The sequence below is a fragment of the Lactuca sativa genome, chromosome 4, assembly GCF_002870075.4.
Source record: "Lactuca sativa cultivar Salinas chromosome 4, Lsat_Salinas_v11, whole genome shotgun sequence".
NCBI lineage: Eukaryota > Viridiplantae > Streptophyta > Magnoliopsida > Asterales > Asteraceae > Lactuca > Lactuca sativa.
This window is the reverse complement of record NC_056626.2, coordinates 145,025,421-145,041,230: the sequence shown is the minus strand read 5'-3', so window position 1 is coordinate 145,041,230 and position 15,810 is coordinate 145,025,421. Positions and strand designations below refer to the sequence as shown.

General features: G+C 34.2%; 1 protein-coding gene across 1 annotated transcript; it reads left to right on the top strand.

Moving 5' to 3' along the window:
* The first annotated feature begins 13,160 nt into the window (after positions 1 to 13,160).
* LOC128133525 (uncharacterized) lies at positions 13,161 to 15,295 on the top strand. Its single transcript, XM_052770997.1, has 7 exons — positions 13,161 to 13,190; positions 13,276 to 13,362; positions 13,830 to 13,970; positions 14,118 to 14,210; positions 14,745 to 14,882; positions 14,980 to 15,060; positions 15,149 to 15,295. Exons 1-7 carry the CDS (start codon positions 13,161 to 13,163, stop codon positions 15,293 to 15,295), a joined length of 717 nt encoding a protein of 238 aa, XP_052626957.1.
* Positions 15,296 to 15,810: the final 515 nt, after the last annotated feature.

Below are 15,810 nucleotides of genomic sequence, written 5' to 3'. Positions count from 1 at the left end.
TATATACATTCTAACTTTCCAGTGATCATACTCTTCAACAACTAGCAATGGGTCACGCGTTGAGCAACCCACGTGATTTGCTATTTGCATTGAGTACATTTGTTAAGATTGAGCAGCCATTGAAGTTAAGATATTAGAGCTGAAGTGGTATACAGAAGAAATTTGATCTTGGACAGAAAAATGATTGAGATACGAAGGTAATCTTCAACCAACCATAATCAATTCTTATGAATTCAAAGGATAACCACTTAAGCTCTGATACCATGTAATGCCCTAATTCTCAGGTATTGCTTAAATAAGATTTCTTGGGTTAAGCTCTACTCGACGAGTTGGTTGACCTACTCGTCGAGTAGCAGCGGGGTGGGATCGCGTGTTAAGTGAGCTACTGAACGGGTCCATATTGGGACTCGACGAGTAGGAGCTGGCAGATGAAACCCTAAATCCCGGGGTTTGCACCCCTATTTAAAGGGACCTTAGCCTCCCTTGGGTCTCTTTACAGTTCTAGAGAGTCCTTTTTCGTGTGTGGGTGCCTTGGTGTGGTGTTTGAAGCTTGGAAAGAGAATCTTGGAGGAAGAAAGCTAAGAGTGCAAAGGAATTGAAGCAAGGAAGGCGTGGGAAGCAGGATTAACCTCAGTTAGCATCCTTTGGAGGTATCAAAGTGCATCCTTACTTCCCTTTCTCCCTTTTGTTGAGTTTCTAGGGCTTTTATGGATTTTCAAGTTGGTATGATGAGCTATGGGATAGATCTAAAGTTGTAACTTCAAATCTGGACCCTCTTTGGATTCTAGAAGCATAAAGTCACAGTTTTGGTTGTGATTGAGGTCCCTCTTGGGCATGAAGCCCCATTAAGAACTTAGATTTGGCATTTGGAGCCTTTAAGGCCATGCATGCACGTAAAGTTTGCAACTTTATGTGATAAGCATGCCCTGGAAGCTAGGATCTGTGATTTGGAGCCGCTGCATGGCTCAAAACAAGTCTGTATGGAAAGAGGACTGAATGGACTCGGTGAGTCGCAAAGTTGACTCGGCGAGTCACATGAAGATGGCCATGAACTCGACAAGTTGGATGAACAACTCGGCGAGTCCGATGAAGATCGTCATAACACTCGACGAGTTGAAGAACAACTCGGCGAGTCGGATGAGTTTTCTCTTGGACATGTATGAGTGTGTATCCGTCGAGTTGCAAGGAGGGAACTCGACGGGTGGCCTTAAAGTTTGATCGAGAATCAAAGGAACTCGACGAGTCACTCTGATGACTCGGCGAGTTGGAATGTACTTTAGGGAACTCGACGAGTAGACGAGGGTACTTGGCGAGTCGAGGTCAACATGGATAGTTGACCTTGACTAAGGACTTTGACCTTGATCAGGGGTTGACTAGTGGGTTATGGGGTACCTTATAAGGTTAAGGACTTATAAGTATATTGTACTATGATCATAGGTGGTGGAGCCGGTGTCGGATGATCCAATAGTTGGAGTGTATCTTCCGAGTCGACATTTGCAAGGTGAGTTATCCTCACTTTATCGATAGGGTCTACGGCACCAAGGTCTGCCCTTTAGTTGTTAATGATATGGTATGCTACATGTGGTTATGATCTGTTCGATCGGAATCAGGGTAGACAGTATGTTATGCTCTTATGATCCGTAAGGATTGGTATGTTAGTGATCTGCGAGGTCGGTACTCTAGTTATGAGAGAATTCTATTATTGATGATCAGCGTGATAGATATGTTTGATGTTTGTATATGCCAGTATATGTTAGTTATGCGCACATGGTTATTTGCTTGTTGGTTGGGTTGAGGCGGTCCTGCTTTGTGCTGAAGGCCAACATACCCTATGAGCGATCCGGGGAGACTGCAGGCCTACGAGGCGGACCAGTCATGCCGAAGGCTCGGGATAGATTTAGATAGACTGTAGGCCCAGTAGGGCTGTCCAGTCAGGCCGATGGCCAGTATGTATCTTGATTGATTGATATATTGTTACTGATATGGTATTGTCAATGTGGTATTGGTATTTTGGGGGTAGCTCACTAATCCCTCGGGCTTACAATTTCCAGCTTATTGTTTCAGGTACTTCAGGAGATTATGGCAAGGCGAAGGCGTGACCGTACCGCTCCTCATCCTTATGTTATGATTTTGGGACAATCTGATGGATAATGATTTGAAAACATTTTTGTAAACAATGCTATTGATTTTCATTTATGATTGAAAAAGTTTAAATTTTGCGTAAAATTTATGGATGTTACATACCAATTGTGAATGCAAAATTGAGTGCACGGAAAAGGTTTGAAAACTCAAACCATGAATTAAATTAAGATCAATGTCTGCTAATAATAAGGATCTAGTCAAATCTGGTAAACCAGTTTTGTCTTGGAATTACATGATTCAACAAAGTGCTCAAAAGTATAAAAGATTAAGTATAACAATGTAAAGCAATACAAGGAGAATAAGAATGTAAGAGATAATGATTAACTGGATAATTCTTGATCGATGTGAGAAAGGTGTATGTTCCACACTATAATACAAAGGTAACTACTCCTTAAATAGCCAAGGAGTAACTGAAAGACAAACTGAACTAGGTAAGAATGGACTAACAAACATCTGAAGATCAACAGATTGCCACAACCGCTTATGTTGATCCTATCTCATGTACTATACTATCAAACAATAAGAACAAAACAAAATAGTACTTGAAAAAATAAATGCCCATTACAGACTTAGAAACATTCTATCACATGGATGCATCACGAAATGATCTTCTTCATCAGAATAGTTTGTACTTTAGAACTCATCATCTCAGACTCTTCTCCACTTCAGATTGCACAAGGATTACTTTTCATGTTCTATCAATAATCAACACAAATTTCTTGCCTATGTAATGTCTTTACATTACATGATATGACTAAACACTCTTTCTACTTAATTCGAACTATTCATCCTTTATAAGTCTCATTTCATCACTAGGAAAGACTATAATGATTGTAACCAACTTCCAAAACCATTTTCCTATTTATACCATACTATTGCAATACGATATATGACTACACCTTTATCCAACTTAATTGGAGCTAATCATCCTTCGTATGTCTTAGTTCAAACTAAACGAGACTATAATCATTGTAATCAAATTTATATACCAATCCCTATTTATGTAACACTATCATAATTTAATGTATATATTTAACATAAAGTATCAAGTATATACTAATCTTTTAAGTAATAATAGTTCTGTTAAGATTGTAATGTAATATACCATATATACACTTAACACATATATAACCATATCTGGTTCGCACATTGTATGTTATCAAATATACGTTTAACATGTAGTTAATAGTTTCAATAAATACTTGTATTAAAATCATGTTCATGAAAGTAACTATGCACTTACTTGATTGAGGTTGAGGATCCACGGGAAAGCTAGCTCTACGGATAATACTTTAGTTTTCCCTTTTAAACAACCTAAATACAAATATAACTATGTATCTGTATTCGTTCGTATAAGGTTATATTAACTATTTCTAGATTTCTCAATAATCCCAATGAATACTTCAAGTACTAGCTGATAAGGAATAACTAGGTAAGATCATGTCAGAGGTAGGTAGGATCCGTTTGGTATACATAATATACTATTTGGAAAATCCACTTTAAACGCATCACTAGATCTAGCCTAGACATCACTTCCGTAAGTAGATCAAATAGTATTTTGACTTGAAATCACTGATAAATCTTATTTATAAATTCATAATAATGATTATGAATATAAATATAAGTTACACGTAAAGCGTAGTAAGTGCAACTTAATTTATAGAGTTTTTTGATAAAAGTTCGGGAAGTTTCTAGGCAGAACTTCGACTCTAAAAACTTATTTTCATCGTGTTCTCTGATGCTTTAGAGCATTGCTAAAGTAGTCGAAATCATTGGAAGATTAGGCTTAGAAAAGGAGAGTTTCTCCTAGAAGGAAGGGAGAGTATTGAAGTAGATTGTTGTGAGGAATGAGCAAAGTTCGGTTGCTATTTATAGGTTGTCTAGGATCGCGCCAAATCATGGCTTATAGCATGCCACGGCGTGGTCTTTCGTAGGCAACAAGCAACAACTCTGGTATTGACATGTGGCACCGTGCATAGGTAAATCTTTGAATCCTAAAAAAATCATATCTCTCGCATACAAGCTCTGTTTTTTGATGTTCTTTATATCCGCGGATTCGTCTTGACGAGTACTACAACATTCATTTAGGTCTCAACAGCTAATTCTTATTTTATTTTTACTTTTTATTTTATAAATGCTTACACTGTTAAAACACTTGCGAAAATTCATAACTTTTTCATATGAACTCCGTTTTTGACGTTCTATATATCAATGGATTCGTATTTACGAGACTTTGATTCTTCTTTACATCTCTTTCGCTAAAAAGCAATCATTCTCCATTTTACTTTTTATGACACACATTAATGTGTAGGGTTGAACGTGAAACTTCAAAAAATCATAACTTCCTCATACGAAGTCAGTTTTGAGTGTTCTTTATACTCACAGAATCGTCATCACGACTACTACAACTTTCATTATGATTAATTATCCTAAATAATATTTTATTTTTACAGTTTGTTTTATCTCTTCAACGATAAAGTTTATAATAATATTTTCTACATAATATGCATAGATTAAATGGATATTTATATAACCCATAACATGAATAACAAATAATTATCTTATTTGAGGATTTTGAGTTATTCAATTAATTGAATAATTATAGCTAAAATCACTTAAAATGTCTAGCCTGAATTCACGGGTGTTATATATGTTACATTCAATATTCACTAAGCATAAAATATGCTATAGATGGTGGTGTGTGTCAAAGAAGGTTCGATATAAAAAAATAAAATTTAATGACAAAAAAAAGTTTAAAAAAATAAATAAGGGTATAATAGTATTTTTGTATCTGATGGGGACTAAAAACTCAACAAAAATCTTTCTAAAGGAGTGTCCAAGTAAAAAAAGAAATTAGGGACCAAAATGCAAATTATCTAAAACTATTGGGACCATTTGTGTGTCTGTGATGCTTTTTTTCACGTTTCCAGTGGTTCCAATATTTTTTGCCCTAATCATGTGTAAGCATCCGCGAATTCGGGTTATACATTTTAAGGATTATAGATTATCAATATTCAGCTTATCGAATAGGATAATCATACATATATAAGAAACATTCGTACACAATGCGAATTATATAAATGATATTTATATATTACGTACATGTTTTATAGGTAAATATTATGGGCTTATATTATTTGTATAAAATATTATTATAAAATTTACGAAATTGTGATAAAATAACGTTCAAGAATAAAAATTTATTTAGGATAAATAGTCTTAATGAAAGTTGTAGTAGTCGTGATGATGATCTCGTGGATATAAAAAAACGCCTAAATATGACTTTGTATGAATAAGTTATGATTTATCTAAGTTTCACATTCAAACTGATACAACAAGGTGCGTCATAAAAAGTGAACCCGAGATTGGTTGATTTTTAGCAAAAGTGATGTAATGAAAGTCGAAGTGCTCATCCATAGGAACGCGTCGATATAATAAACGCCAAAATCTGACTTCGTATTAGGAAGTTATGATTTATCAAAATTTTGAGAGAGACGCAGAAATCGAAATTAAAATCAGTTGATTGTTAGCGAAAACAATGTAAACGAGAGTTGAAGATCTCATAAATACAAATTTGTTGATATAAATACAGTCGAGAACGAAGCTCGTTTATGAAGGATATAAGCCAAACTGGGTCCTCATGTTTCGAAACGCAAGCGAAACTATTTGGATTTGTAAAATTGGAACATTATGAGATTTAGCCGATGGAGTCTAAAGTAACGTTGTAGTAATAGTCGATAAAAATCAAGGATATAAAGAACTTCAAAAATGGAGTTCATATGAAGAAGATATGAATTTCGTAGCGTTATTTATGGTATAAGCCTCCTTGAACTGAAACACGAAAAATAAAATGGGAATTAGCCAATGTAGTCTAAATGAAAGTTATACTTTGATAGCTACATATGGATATAAAGTCCATCGAAAACGGAGATCGTATGCGAAGGTTATGAATTTTCGAAAATAATAAATTCGAACCGAAGACATCACGACATGTAGCACCACAGATGAGTGACACGTGACACGATATAGTTGAACCCTTATCCCCATGCCTTCCACTAGATGAATGCCACATGGCCTAAGGAGAGGCTGCTACATCACCAAGCATGGTGCGTCCCTCCTGATTGGCTATAAATACTTCAGTTTTCTTGATTATTTGTTGCTCAAAACTCTTCAAATCTCTCTCAAACATTCACAAGACTATGAGTACCAATTATAGTAGTTCTTAGGTGCTAGTAGTGAAGCTCTGGAGCGCCGAATAGCTCTAAGAAATAGAGCTTTCAGTTATGAAGTTCTGTCAGTGTAATGTTCGATTTTTCGTCAAACAACCTGTAAGTTGAGTTATGCTTACCGTGATTTAAGTATAACTTATATTTATGTTTATAATCTTTATTATGAACTTATAAATAAGATCTATCAATAATACTAGTCGCTATACTGACCGATCTACTTACAGGAATGATGACAAGGCTAGATCAGTGAGGTGTTTCAAGTGGATTTTCAAAACAATATATCTTTATATACCAAACGGATACTACCTCCGATACAATCTTACCTAGTTGTTTCTTATCAGCTATACGTCCGTATTTCTTTTGGGATTATTGATAAATTTGATAAAACATTCTAACGATTTAACTTATAAATAAGAATGAAATACTAAGGCATAGTAATAATCGTATTTAGGTCGTTTTAAATGGAAATATGAAGTATCAGCCAAAGAGCCGACTTTCCTGCGAGTTTTCAACCTATATCAGATGAGTGCATAGTTACTTTAAAGAACATGATTTTAATACAAAGTATTTATTCAGAAGTATTAATTACCTGTTGAAAGTTTATTGTTGAACTAATTGCATATTTTATGGAATATTTGTTTAATGTATATTTGATAACATATATTGTGTGAACTTGATATAGTTAATTACATGTTAAGTGAATATATGGTATTTTTACATGATAATCTTAAGAAAAGTGTTATTACTTAAAAAGACTAATGTGTATTAAATACCTGATGATTTATGTTAAGATATATACACTAAATTATAACAGTGTTATTTGAATATGATTAATATCAGAATTTGATTTCAGGGATTATAGTCTCGTCTAGTTTTAAAATAAGACATATAAATGATTTTAAATCATGTTAAGTTGGATAAACGTGTAGTCCCATACTGTATTGTGATAGTAATGTAGAAAATAGGAAAACAGATTTTGAAAGTTGATTATAAGCATTATAGTCTTGTCTAGTGATGAAATAAGACCTATAAATAATTTTTAGTTCGAGTTAAGTGGGAAAAGTATTAATTATAACCTATATTGTAAAGATATTATATAGGCTGGAGATTTGTATTGATTACATATATTGTAATCTTGTTTAGTTATACCCTAAGACCGAAATGAGGATGTTTAGTTTAATTAAGTTTGAATATTGGGTAACATCATATTATAGGTATGTGAGAGATGGGAATGGAGATTAGAACTATGTTCTAGGATATTGATGATTGGTGGGGTATATGAGTATACATGAGTGCTATATTAGTATTCCCCTCCTCTTCTTTTGATAAGCTTTGTATGTTAGTGTTTTCGTGATGATCAAATGAGCTTCGTGATTCAAGCCACTACTACATATGTTTGAGTTAACTTTTTGATTACTGGATATGGTGTGTGAGAGGACCACTGCTAGGCATGTCTAATTCATCTAGTAGAATATTGACGGTCACCCCTAATTTTACTGTCTTGTGGTGTTAATGAATTATACTGATCTGGGGACACTTGATCATATGTTCATTCGCGTATTCCCATTTTTCTCATTTATTGTCTTTTGATCCTTGTCTACTGCCAAGGAATCCCCAAAGCAACTTGTTGTTCACAATAATCCTTTTTGATAAATCTTATGGGGTCACTGCATATGGTTAGTAAGTGAGGATCATGAAAGATCTAATATGCTCAAGAATCATATTAGAATGATATTGCTAATTATATGATACTAAGTGTCACAGTAACAACAACTTGATACAATTGATTATTTATTATATATTGATTTTAATAAATATTCATAAACTCTTAAATAAATTAGGAAAATATTTATTTCATGAAATATTTATTTTACAATTACAAGTAACACATTATTTCATATGGTATTAATTAATAAGACATGCACAACCTTTTGGACTAGTTGAATCCTTTTTGTCTATTACCTAAAAACAAAGTTTATATTTTATAAAATAGGAGTTAATAAAATTTAAACTATCCTCTTTCTTTTTTCTTCCTTAGGCCAAGAGTGCCTAAGAGGATAAGGGGTGAGGGCTTTTGATTTTTTTAATCAAAATAAATGGGTATGGTGCATGCATGGGGGGCATGCTTTTCTAAAGAGCTAAATGGCTAAAGACCTTAAGGTAGTGGTTCTACTTTACTACAAGAGATGAGGCTTTCATTATGTATGAATATATACTCTTGTAATTGCCTAAAATCACCTTCCTCTCTCTCTCTCTCTCTCTCTCTCTCATTCTCTTACCTTCTTGCAAAGTATTGAAGAGTTAGAAGTTGTTTGCATTCTCTCTTTAAGTTATACTTCTATTTGGACTTAAAGCTTAAGATTTGTAACTAGCATTACATCAACTTAATCAATTGTTGGTGTCTCAAAGTTCATCCATCTTCTTCAACTTTCTAGCCTCCCCTAGACACTACTAGAAAAACAGCCTTTTACGACACGCAATCAATGACACGCGCTGATAGAGGACACGCATTTGTACGTGCCCTAAAGATTGATGTCAATTTTCCAAAATATGAAGCATAGAGGACACATATTTTTGAGTTCCCTTAAATTAGTGTCTAATTATAAAAAAACAAAAAACATGGAGGGCACCTTAAATAAAATGTGCGTCGTCTAACCATGTCGTTTTATAAATTTTAATGAAACGCGTGTTGCATCTCAAGGAGGCAAATAAAATGCAAAAAAATTAAAAACCCTGCTTTGTTTCCACCGGCTGAAAACCCTAGCTCGTCCCTATCAAAAACCCGCTTTCTTTCTTTCTTTCTTCCCTCTCGATTCTCAAACATCCACCGCTTCACTTCTCCACATCGTGCTCAAAGTAGTCGCTCAAGTACCCGATAGTGATCCATGTGTCATATACATCGGCGAAGGCGGTTCCGGCAATTTCGTCAAAATGGTCCATAACAAAATCTAGTATGGCGACATGTAGTTGATTTCTGAAGCATACGACGTGTTGAAATTCGTTGGGAAACTCTCGAACGAGGAACTACACAAAGTGTTCTCGGAATGGAATCAAGGGGAGCTTCAAATCCTCTTGATTGAAATCACCACAGACATCTTCGGAATCAAGGACGACAAGGGAGACAGATATCTAGTCGACAAAGTGTTGGATAAAACAGGCATGAAAGAGACCGGAAAATGGACCGTCTAACAAGCAGCGGATCTATCAACTTCTGCCCCCACAATCGCGGTGTCTCTAGATTCGCGATTCCTGAGCGGATTAAAAGACGAACATGTTGAAGCTGCTAAGATCTTTAAATACGGTGGGTTCGGTGATATTTCGGACACTCAAAATGTGGATAAACGATAAAAACCGATTTTTTCATGCCTTCAACAAACATTCTATCGGGTTCGTAATTCCTTTCCAAATCTTGGGTTTTAATCTTTAAATCTCAATCTTCAATTCGGAGTTACGAAATTGAAATTGTGCATATTCTTTTTATGCATGGACATAACTACTTCAAAATTGACCTAGATATACATCGATTCAGCTACATTTCATGGAAAGCACTTGATGCATTCCAAGGACGATTGAAATATAGGATTCTTGATATTAGTTTAACGATTCAGGTAAATTGGGTTTCTGGTTTTTGAATATGGAATTGGATTTTGTGTTGTGATTCATAAACTGAATATATGTATTTGATTGGATTCTCAATTTTTAGGCACAACATCCTGAAGAACTACCCGAGCAAGTTTTATGTTGTGTTAGGCTTAACAAGATCGACTTTTCTGATCATGATCAAATCCCCAGAATTTTAATACCAAATAGTGATTAATGCTACAGAAAAATGAGAATGGCTGTGGAGTATTTTGCATTGAGTAGGAAAGGTGCAGCCCTGATTGATATATTAGTAGAAATGCCAAAGTTCCCTGAACGTGAGGTATATTTAGTTTAGGGTTTTAATTGATCTATTGGTTTAATAGTTGACCACATCTTAGATAATCGATGTTGACTTTGATTATCTATTTGAAGTCCTTGTTGATTAAGAAAGCAGAAGACACTGAAGTTGATACTGCTGAGCTAAGCTGATACTACAGAGCTAAGTCCTCATTGATACTCCACAGCTTGGTATGGTCACAATCCCCACCGTTGACCATAACTCTGTGAGTGTTGACCAAGAGTTGACTCAAGCTAATGGAATTTCACATGAAGTTGACCACCCTCAACCTGATATTCTTGGAGATCTTTTAAGCCCACTGGCTATTGAAGCACCTCCTGCTGTAAGTGAAGATGATGCATTAGCTCTTGCACCTGTTGAAGAGCAAGATAATCTTGTAAAGGTACTACTACCTGCCACATGTCCTATTCTCATTGGCTATAAATATCATTTATTTATATTAATTTAACTGTTTGTTGACAAATGACAACCTCACACAGCCAATAGGAGAATTGCAGAAAGATTTCACTCCTTGTGTCTTAAAGATAGTGGAGTTCTATATGAAGATCCTTATGTTCAGGTACTAAAAACTCAAGTTTTATATATCTATCATATATCAATATATTACATTAATTTTTTTATGATTAATTATTATTATTCCAGATTGGTATCGAGGTCATCAAGGTCTCCTAGTCATCTTTTTAGGGAACAAAACAACTTCTTCGCTTACTTCAGTTCAAGCAGTGGTTCTGCTTCCATCTCATCTAAAATTGGAAGTCTCATCAGTACCTGAAGTTATACCTCCATGAGCACAGGTATTGACTCGTATGTTTTTTTATTTTTTATTTAAAAAAATAAATATTTAAAAAATTGGTTTTTAATGATTTAGGTTCAATGCCCAGTTGAAGTGGTAAATCTTGGTCCAAGTAGGGATGTTGTAGTTCTTAACCTCTCATACAAGTTTGGCACCAACTTAGTATGTTCTTAATATCCTTATTCAATCTGCAACATATCAAATTAGTTAATGTTTGACTTTTTTTTTTATGTTACACAGGTTGAAACAAAGCTGAGGCTTCCAGCAGTAATAAACAAAATTTTCCAGCCTATACCAGTATCCACAGAGGAATTACGTGAAGTTGTTCAAATTTTTTTGAAGGTTTGTTATTTTGCTGTATATTTTAATCATGATTGCTTTCTTTTTCAACTTCCCTATTTTTCTCTTTTACAGTCTTCCAAAGTCAATAAAACTGAGGAATGATACAAAATACCTTATCTGCATATGAATCCAAGGTAGATTTTCTTTTGTTAACTCTTGTTATTTTTTATAAAGTCTTTCTAAAAGTAACATTAAATGAACTAAACCAAAATTATTCAGGTTCACAACACGTTTCTTGATCTTAAGGAGTTGAATATTCTTCAGGAGTCGAATATTCCTTGTTGCCATAGGCCTTTATGGGTACTGTTATTTAGGACATGCAGTGTTTCCAAATATATATACATCAATGGAAAAAAGAAGTCAATTTCCTATGGTACTCTTAGCAAGGTATGCTAATTTTATCACTCTTAGCTACTTTTTCTTTTACATGCTAAAACACAAGTTTATTAAATTTTTATAGGCAGCTTTAGGAGTTGTGCTGTTCTTTATGCTGCAGTGGCTATAATGGGAGACACGATGTTTGGTGAATCAACAGAATCACAATATACCCTAAACCTCCCACAAATTTGATTGCCTCTAAAGTTGTTGTCTGGACTACAGTATTTAATTTAACTTGAAAAACATTATCAGGCTTTTGTTTTTTAAAAAACAAAATAAATAAAAACTTACTTCCTGCTCTAGAGCCGACGATTTAGATTACTTAAGTTAATTTCACAAGATTTTGATCGTATCTTAGATAAGGAAGTATTTTCTATTTTACATCTTATCTTTTCTCTAGTACCCTTCTAAAATCTTAAATTGGCACGTGTGCATATTGTGAAGCTTCATTGACATATGAGAAATTAAGAGCATTCTTTCCACATCTGATTCCGGTATGTTATCCTTGACAGTCAGTTGCTAAGTTGCTATCTAAGAAGAATGTATCAACTGCAGAATTGAAGGCAATTCCTGATATTTGGAGATCTTCAGTAGAAAGATTTGGTGATCGGGTTGCATTGGTGGGTCCACATCATGACCCACCTACAAATATGACATACAACCAGGTCTTCGCTTTTAATCTTTAAAAATTAAAAAATTTCACACATTTAACTGGCAGGAAATGAAATGTAATTCAATAATAAAAACTCTAATCAGGAAATGAAATGTAGTTCAATACATTGAATTCATGAGACTACAAACGATACATATGATTATGTTTAATTCTAATTTAAAATTATATAGTAAAGGTAACAAGTTTAGGTGTAGATATTATGGCTACAGGAGCAATAAACATTGTGAGAGGATCCAAATCATCTGTAGAAGAGCTCTTACACATCTACACTCATTCTAAAATGTTAGCATAAAAGTTACATTACTTTCAATATCAAAGCTGAAAGAAAGCTTATAAAATTATAAATAGACTCAAATCTCCTCATGTCAACAATTTGCATTCTTTGGATAACAGTGTTGCACTTGTTGTGGATAATCCTGAATTATATCACCAGATTGCAACGGGATTTAATTCAAAGGCATCTGTTAGATAGAATGTAATGTTTTAGGGTGTTACTAGTTCCAGTGGAATTGGAATCCGAGATTCAATTCCATACTACATAGCATGTTTTGGTGCATATATCTAGACTGACTATATGAATCTTTAGGTGAAAAGTATGTTTATGAACCCATCAAGTCTGATGATGTGGATGCTCTTATATACACTGGGAATCCAAAAGGAGTAATGCTTACACATAGTAATCTTTTGCATCAGGTACTACAAATGTCTCTTTTTCCCCTTTCAGTTGATCAGATTTTCATGTTTTTTAAGATATTATTATGTTTTTATGCTTTCTTAGGTTAATAATTTGTGGGACATTGTCCCTGCGGGGCCCGGGGATAGATTTTTAAGCATGCTTCCACCTTGGCATGCATATGAACAAGGGGCAATTTGGTCAAAAAAAATTTCATTACCGACAATATTAATAGTAATATGTAACAAGGGGAAATTTGGTAAAACAAATTGTCCAATAAGTCGTTAAGACCAGGTACATCAACATTCACCAATCATAAACGATGAACACGACAACAACATTGAACTGTCAAGGCCTCAAGGGCAAAATAGTAAAAAAAAAACTTTGTATACTTTGCTGTGTTGTACTGTACTACTCGTAGAAATAATGCAAAGATCATTTTTTTTGGGTTAGTAAATTATTCTTTAAAATTCATGTAAAATATATTTTTATATGATTTAAGAAACTTATTTATGTTTGTTATGTTATGCACTTTCTTGATCTTCCAAGAGGAACTTGAAGAGATTGAATGCGAATATCGTCTTCACAGCCAACAAGTATTTTAAATTTGAGTTTTTATTTATTTTTATTATAATAAAAATTAACAACTTAACCCACAGGAAGCTATGTTAAAGGAAGAGCTGCAAAACATGGAAAGATCACAAAAGAGGGAAGGAGTGGATATGACATATCTTAAAAATTTCATAGTAAAGCTTCTTGAAACATGTGAACCAGAGCCCTTGACTGGTGAAGAGCATGGTGTATACGGTAAACAGTTACAAAATAGGTAAGTTATAAACAATTTGTTGTTTTTAATTTTCAATGTATTGTGTTCTGTTTATTTATTTTTATTACGTTTATGTTATATGCTACACAGGGAAGAAGATTATTATACTTGAGGTTAGTAGTTTAAGGCCGACTTAAAGGAGATTAAGAAACTTCAGAGGTACAGAGACCAGATTAAGACATGGATACAGTCCATCAAGATCAAGGATAAGAAGGTCATTTATGTTTCCATTTGTATTCCATTCTTCTCACTCTTCCCTTGAAAGCATGTCTCAGTTGCTGGTTACCCAGTCTAGTTGCCTTATGAAACAAATTCTGCTAACCAACAATGAAGAATCATCTAAAGTTGCTTAATGCCTACTTTAGATTTTGTTTGACAAATGATAATTTGAAGTACATATACGTATGCATTTGATTAGCATCACATACCATCTAGTTTTGTCTGGTGACTAGTTCTATGCTCTGCTTAAACAAAAAGGCCATGAGGAGTTGACATAGTGTTTCTCACTAAGAGCATGGTCTGAAGAAAAACAATTTGCTTACTTGCTTGTTGTGTTCTCTGGTTCACATACATATGCTATCTTCCATTGGTCATTATTTGTTGGCACTTACAATTTCTGTTATTGCTGCCACACTATCTCAAATTTAATCTAGTTTTAGCTTCTATGCTAAGAATTAGATTCCTATATCTTGTTTCATTTACTGCCTTATTGACATCTGGTTATTCTTTCTGATACATGTTGACGTAGGTTAGTGCCTCTTATGAGCAGGCTCTGATGGATGCTCGCAAGCTTATTGAGCGAGAAATGGAACGTTTTAAGATTTGTGAAAAGGAGAAAAAGAAAAAAGCTTTCTCTAAAGAAGGCCTAGGACAACAGCCTAAAACGGTATCTATTGAGTTTCTTTTTTTTTTTTGCGTATGATACATGGAAATAACCTTCAGTCATTATATAGTGAAGTTTCTTTGTTGATGATATTTTGTAGGATCCAAAGGAGAAAGCCAAATCAGAGACTAGAGATTGGTTAAACAATACACTATGCTACTGCCTTTATAGCATTATACTAGTACTTTAAAGGCCTCCCTTTGTTTTATTATTTACATATGTGGATCCTCATTTAGACATCATATATGAAAATGCTTATTATTGGTTAGGTGTCTGAGCTGGAATCTCAAATCGATAGCTTTGAAGCTGAGATGAAGGTGTTATCTGTTAAGAAAGGAAAAGCAAGACCTCCAAGACTGAAGTCTTTTTGCCAAAAGCATTCTCATCAGCAAAAGGTTCATATTGATTTAGTATAACATAATTTAAGCAATACATATTTTTTTACTGCATAGTCAGTCAATGTAATTACTTTTGCTCACTTGATGTTATCCAACATTTACTTACTATTGGAATGATTATTTGTATTTGACATATTAATGCAATGAATTATCTTTATTGTTTATGGTATTTTATTTTGTATTATGAGACTTTTAACGTGTGTTATTTAATTTGAAAATTAGTAAATCTATCAAAAATATATAAATTTAAAAACATTTAAAACTATGACACACAAAAATGCGTGTCGTCTTCCTTTATGACAGGGGCTTCCTTTATACGCATTGCGTGTCATAAACGTGCGCTTCGTAAGGTTACGACACGCAAATGCGTGGTGTCTTCCTTTATGAAAGGGCCTTCCTTGATACGCATTGCGTGTCATAGTTACACGTTGTAAATGCGTGTCATAAACGCGCGTCGTAAATGCGCGTCGTAAACAGACGACGCGCAAAAGCGTGTCGTTTCTTGTTATGACAGGGCCTTCCTTGACACGCAT

What these genes read in the sequence shown, in the direction of transcription:
- LOC128133525 (XM_052770997.1), top strand. Translation starts at nt 13,161, where the DNA reads ATGCTTACACATAGTAATCTTTTGCATCAG. An exon ending in TAGGACAACAGCCTAAAACG is followed by an intron (nt 14,883 to 14,979) that starts GTATCTATTGAG and finishes GATATTTTGTAG; the next exon opens with GATCCAAAGGAGAAAGCCAA. An exon ending in GCCTTTATAGCATTATACTA is followed by an intron (nt 15,061 to 15,148) that starts GTACTTTAAAGG and finishes ATTATTGGTTAG; the next exon opens with GTGTCTGAGCTGGAATCTCA.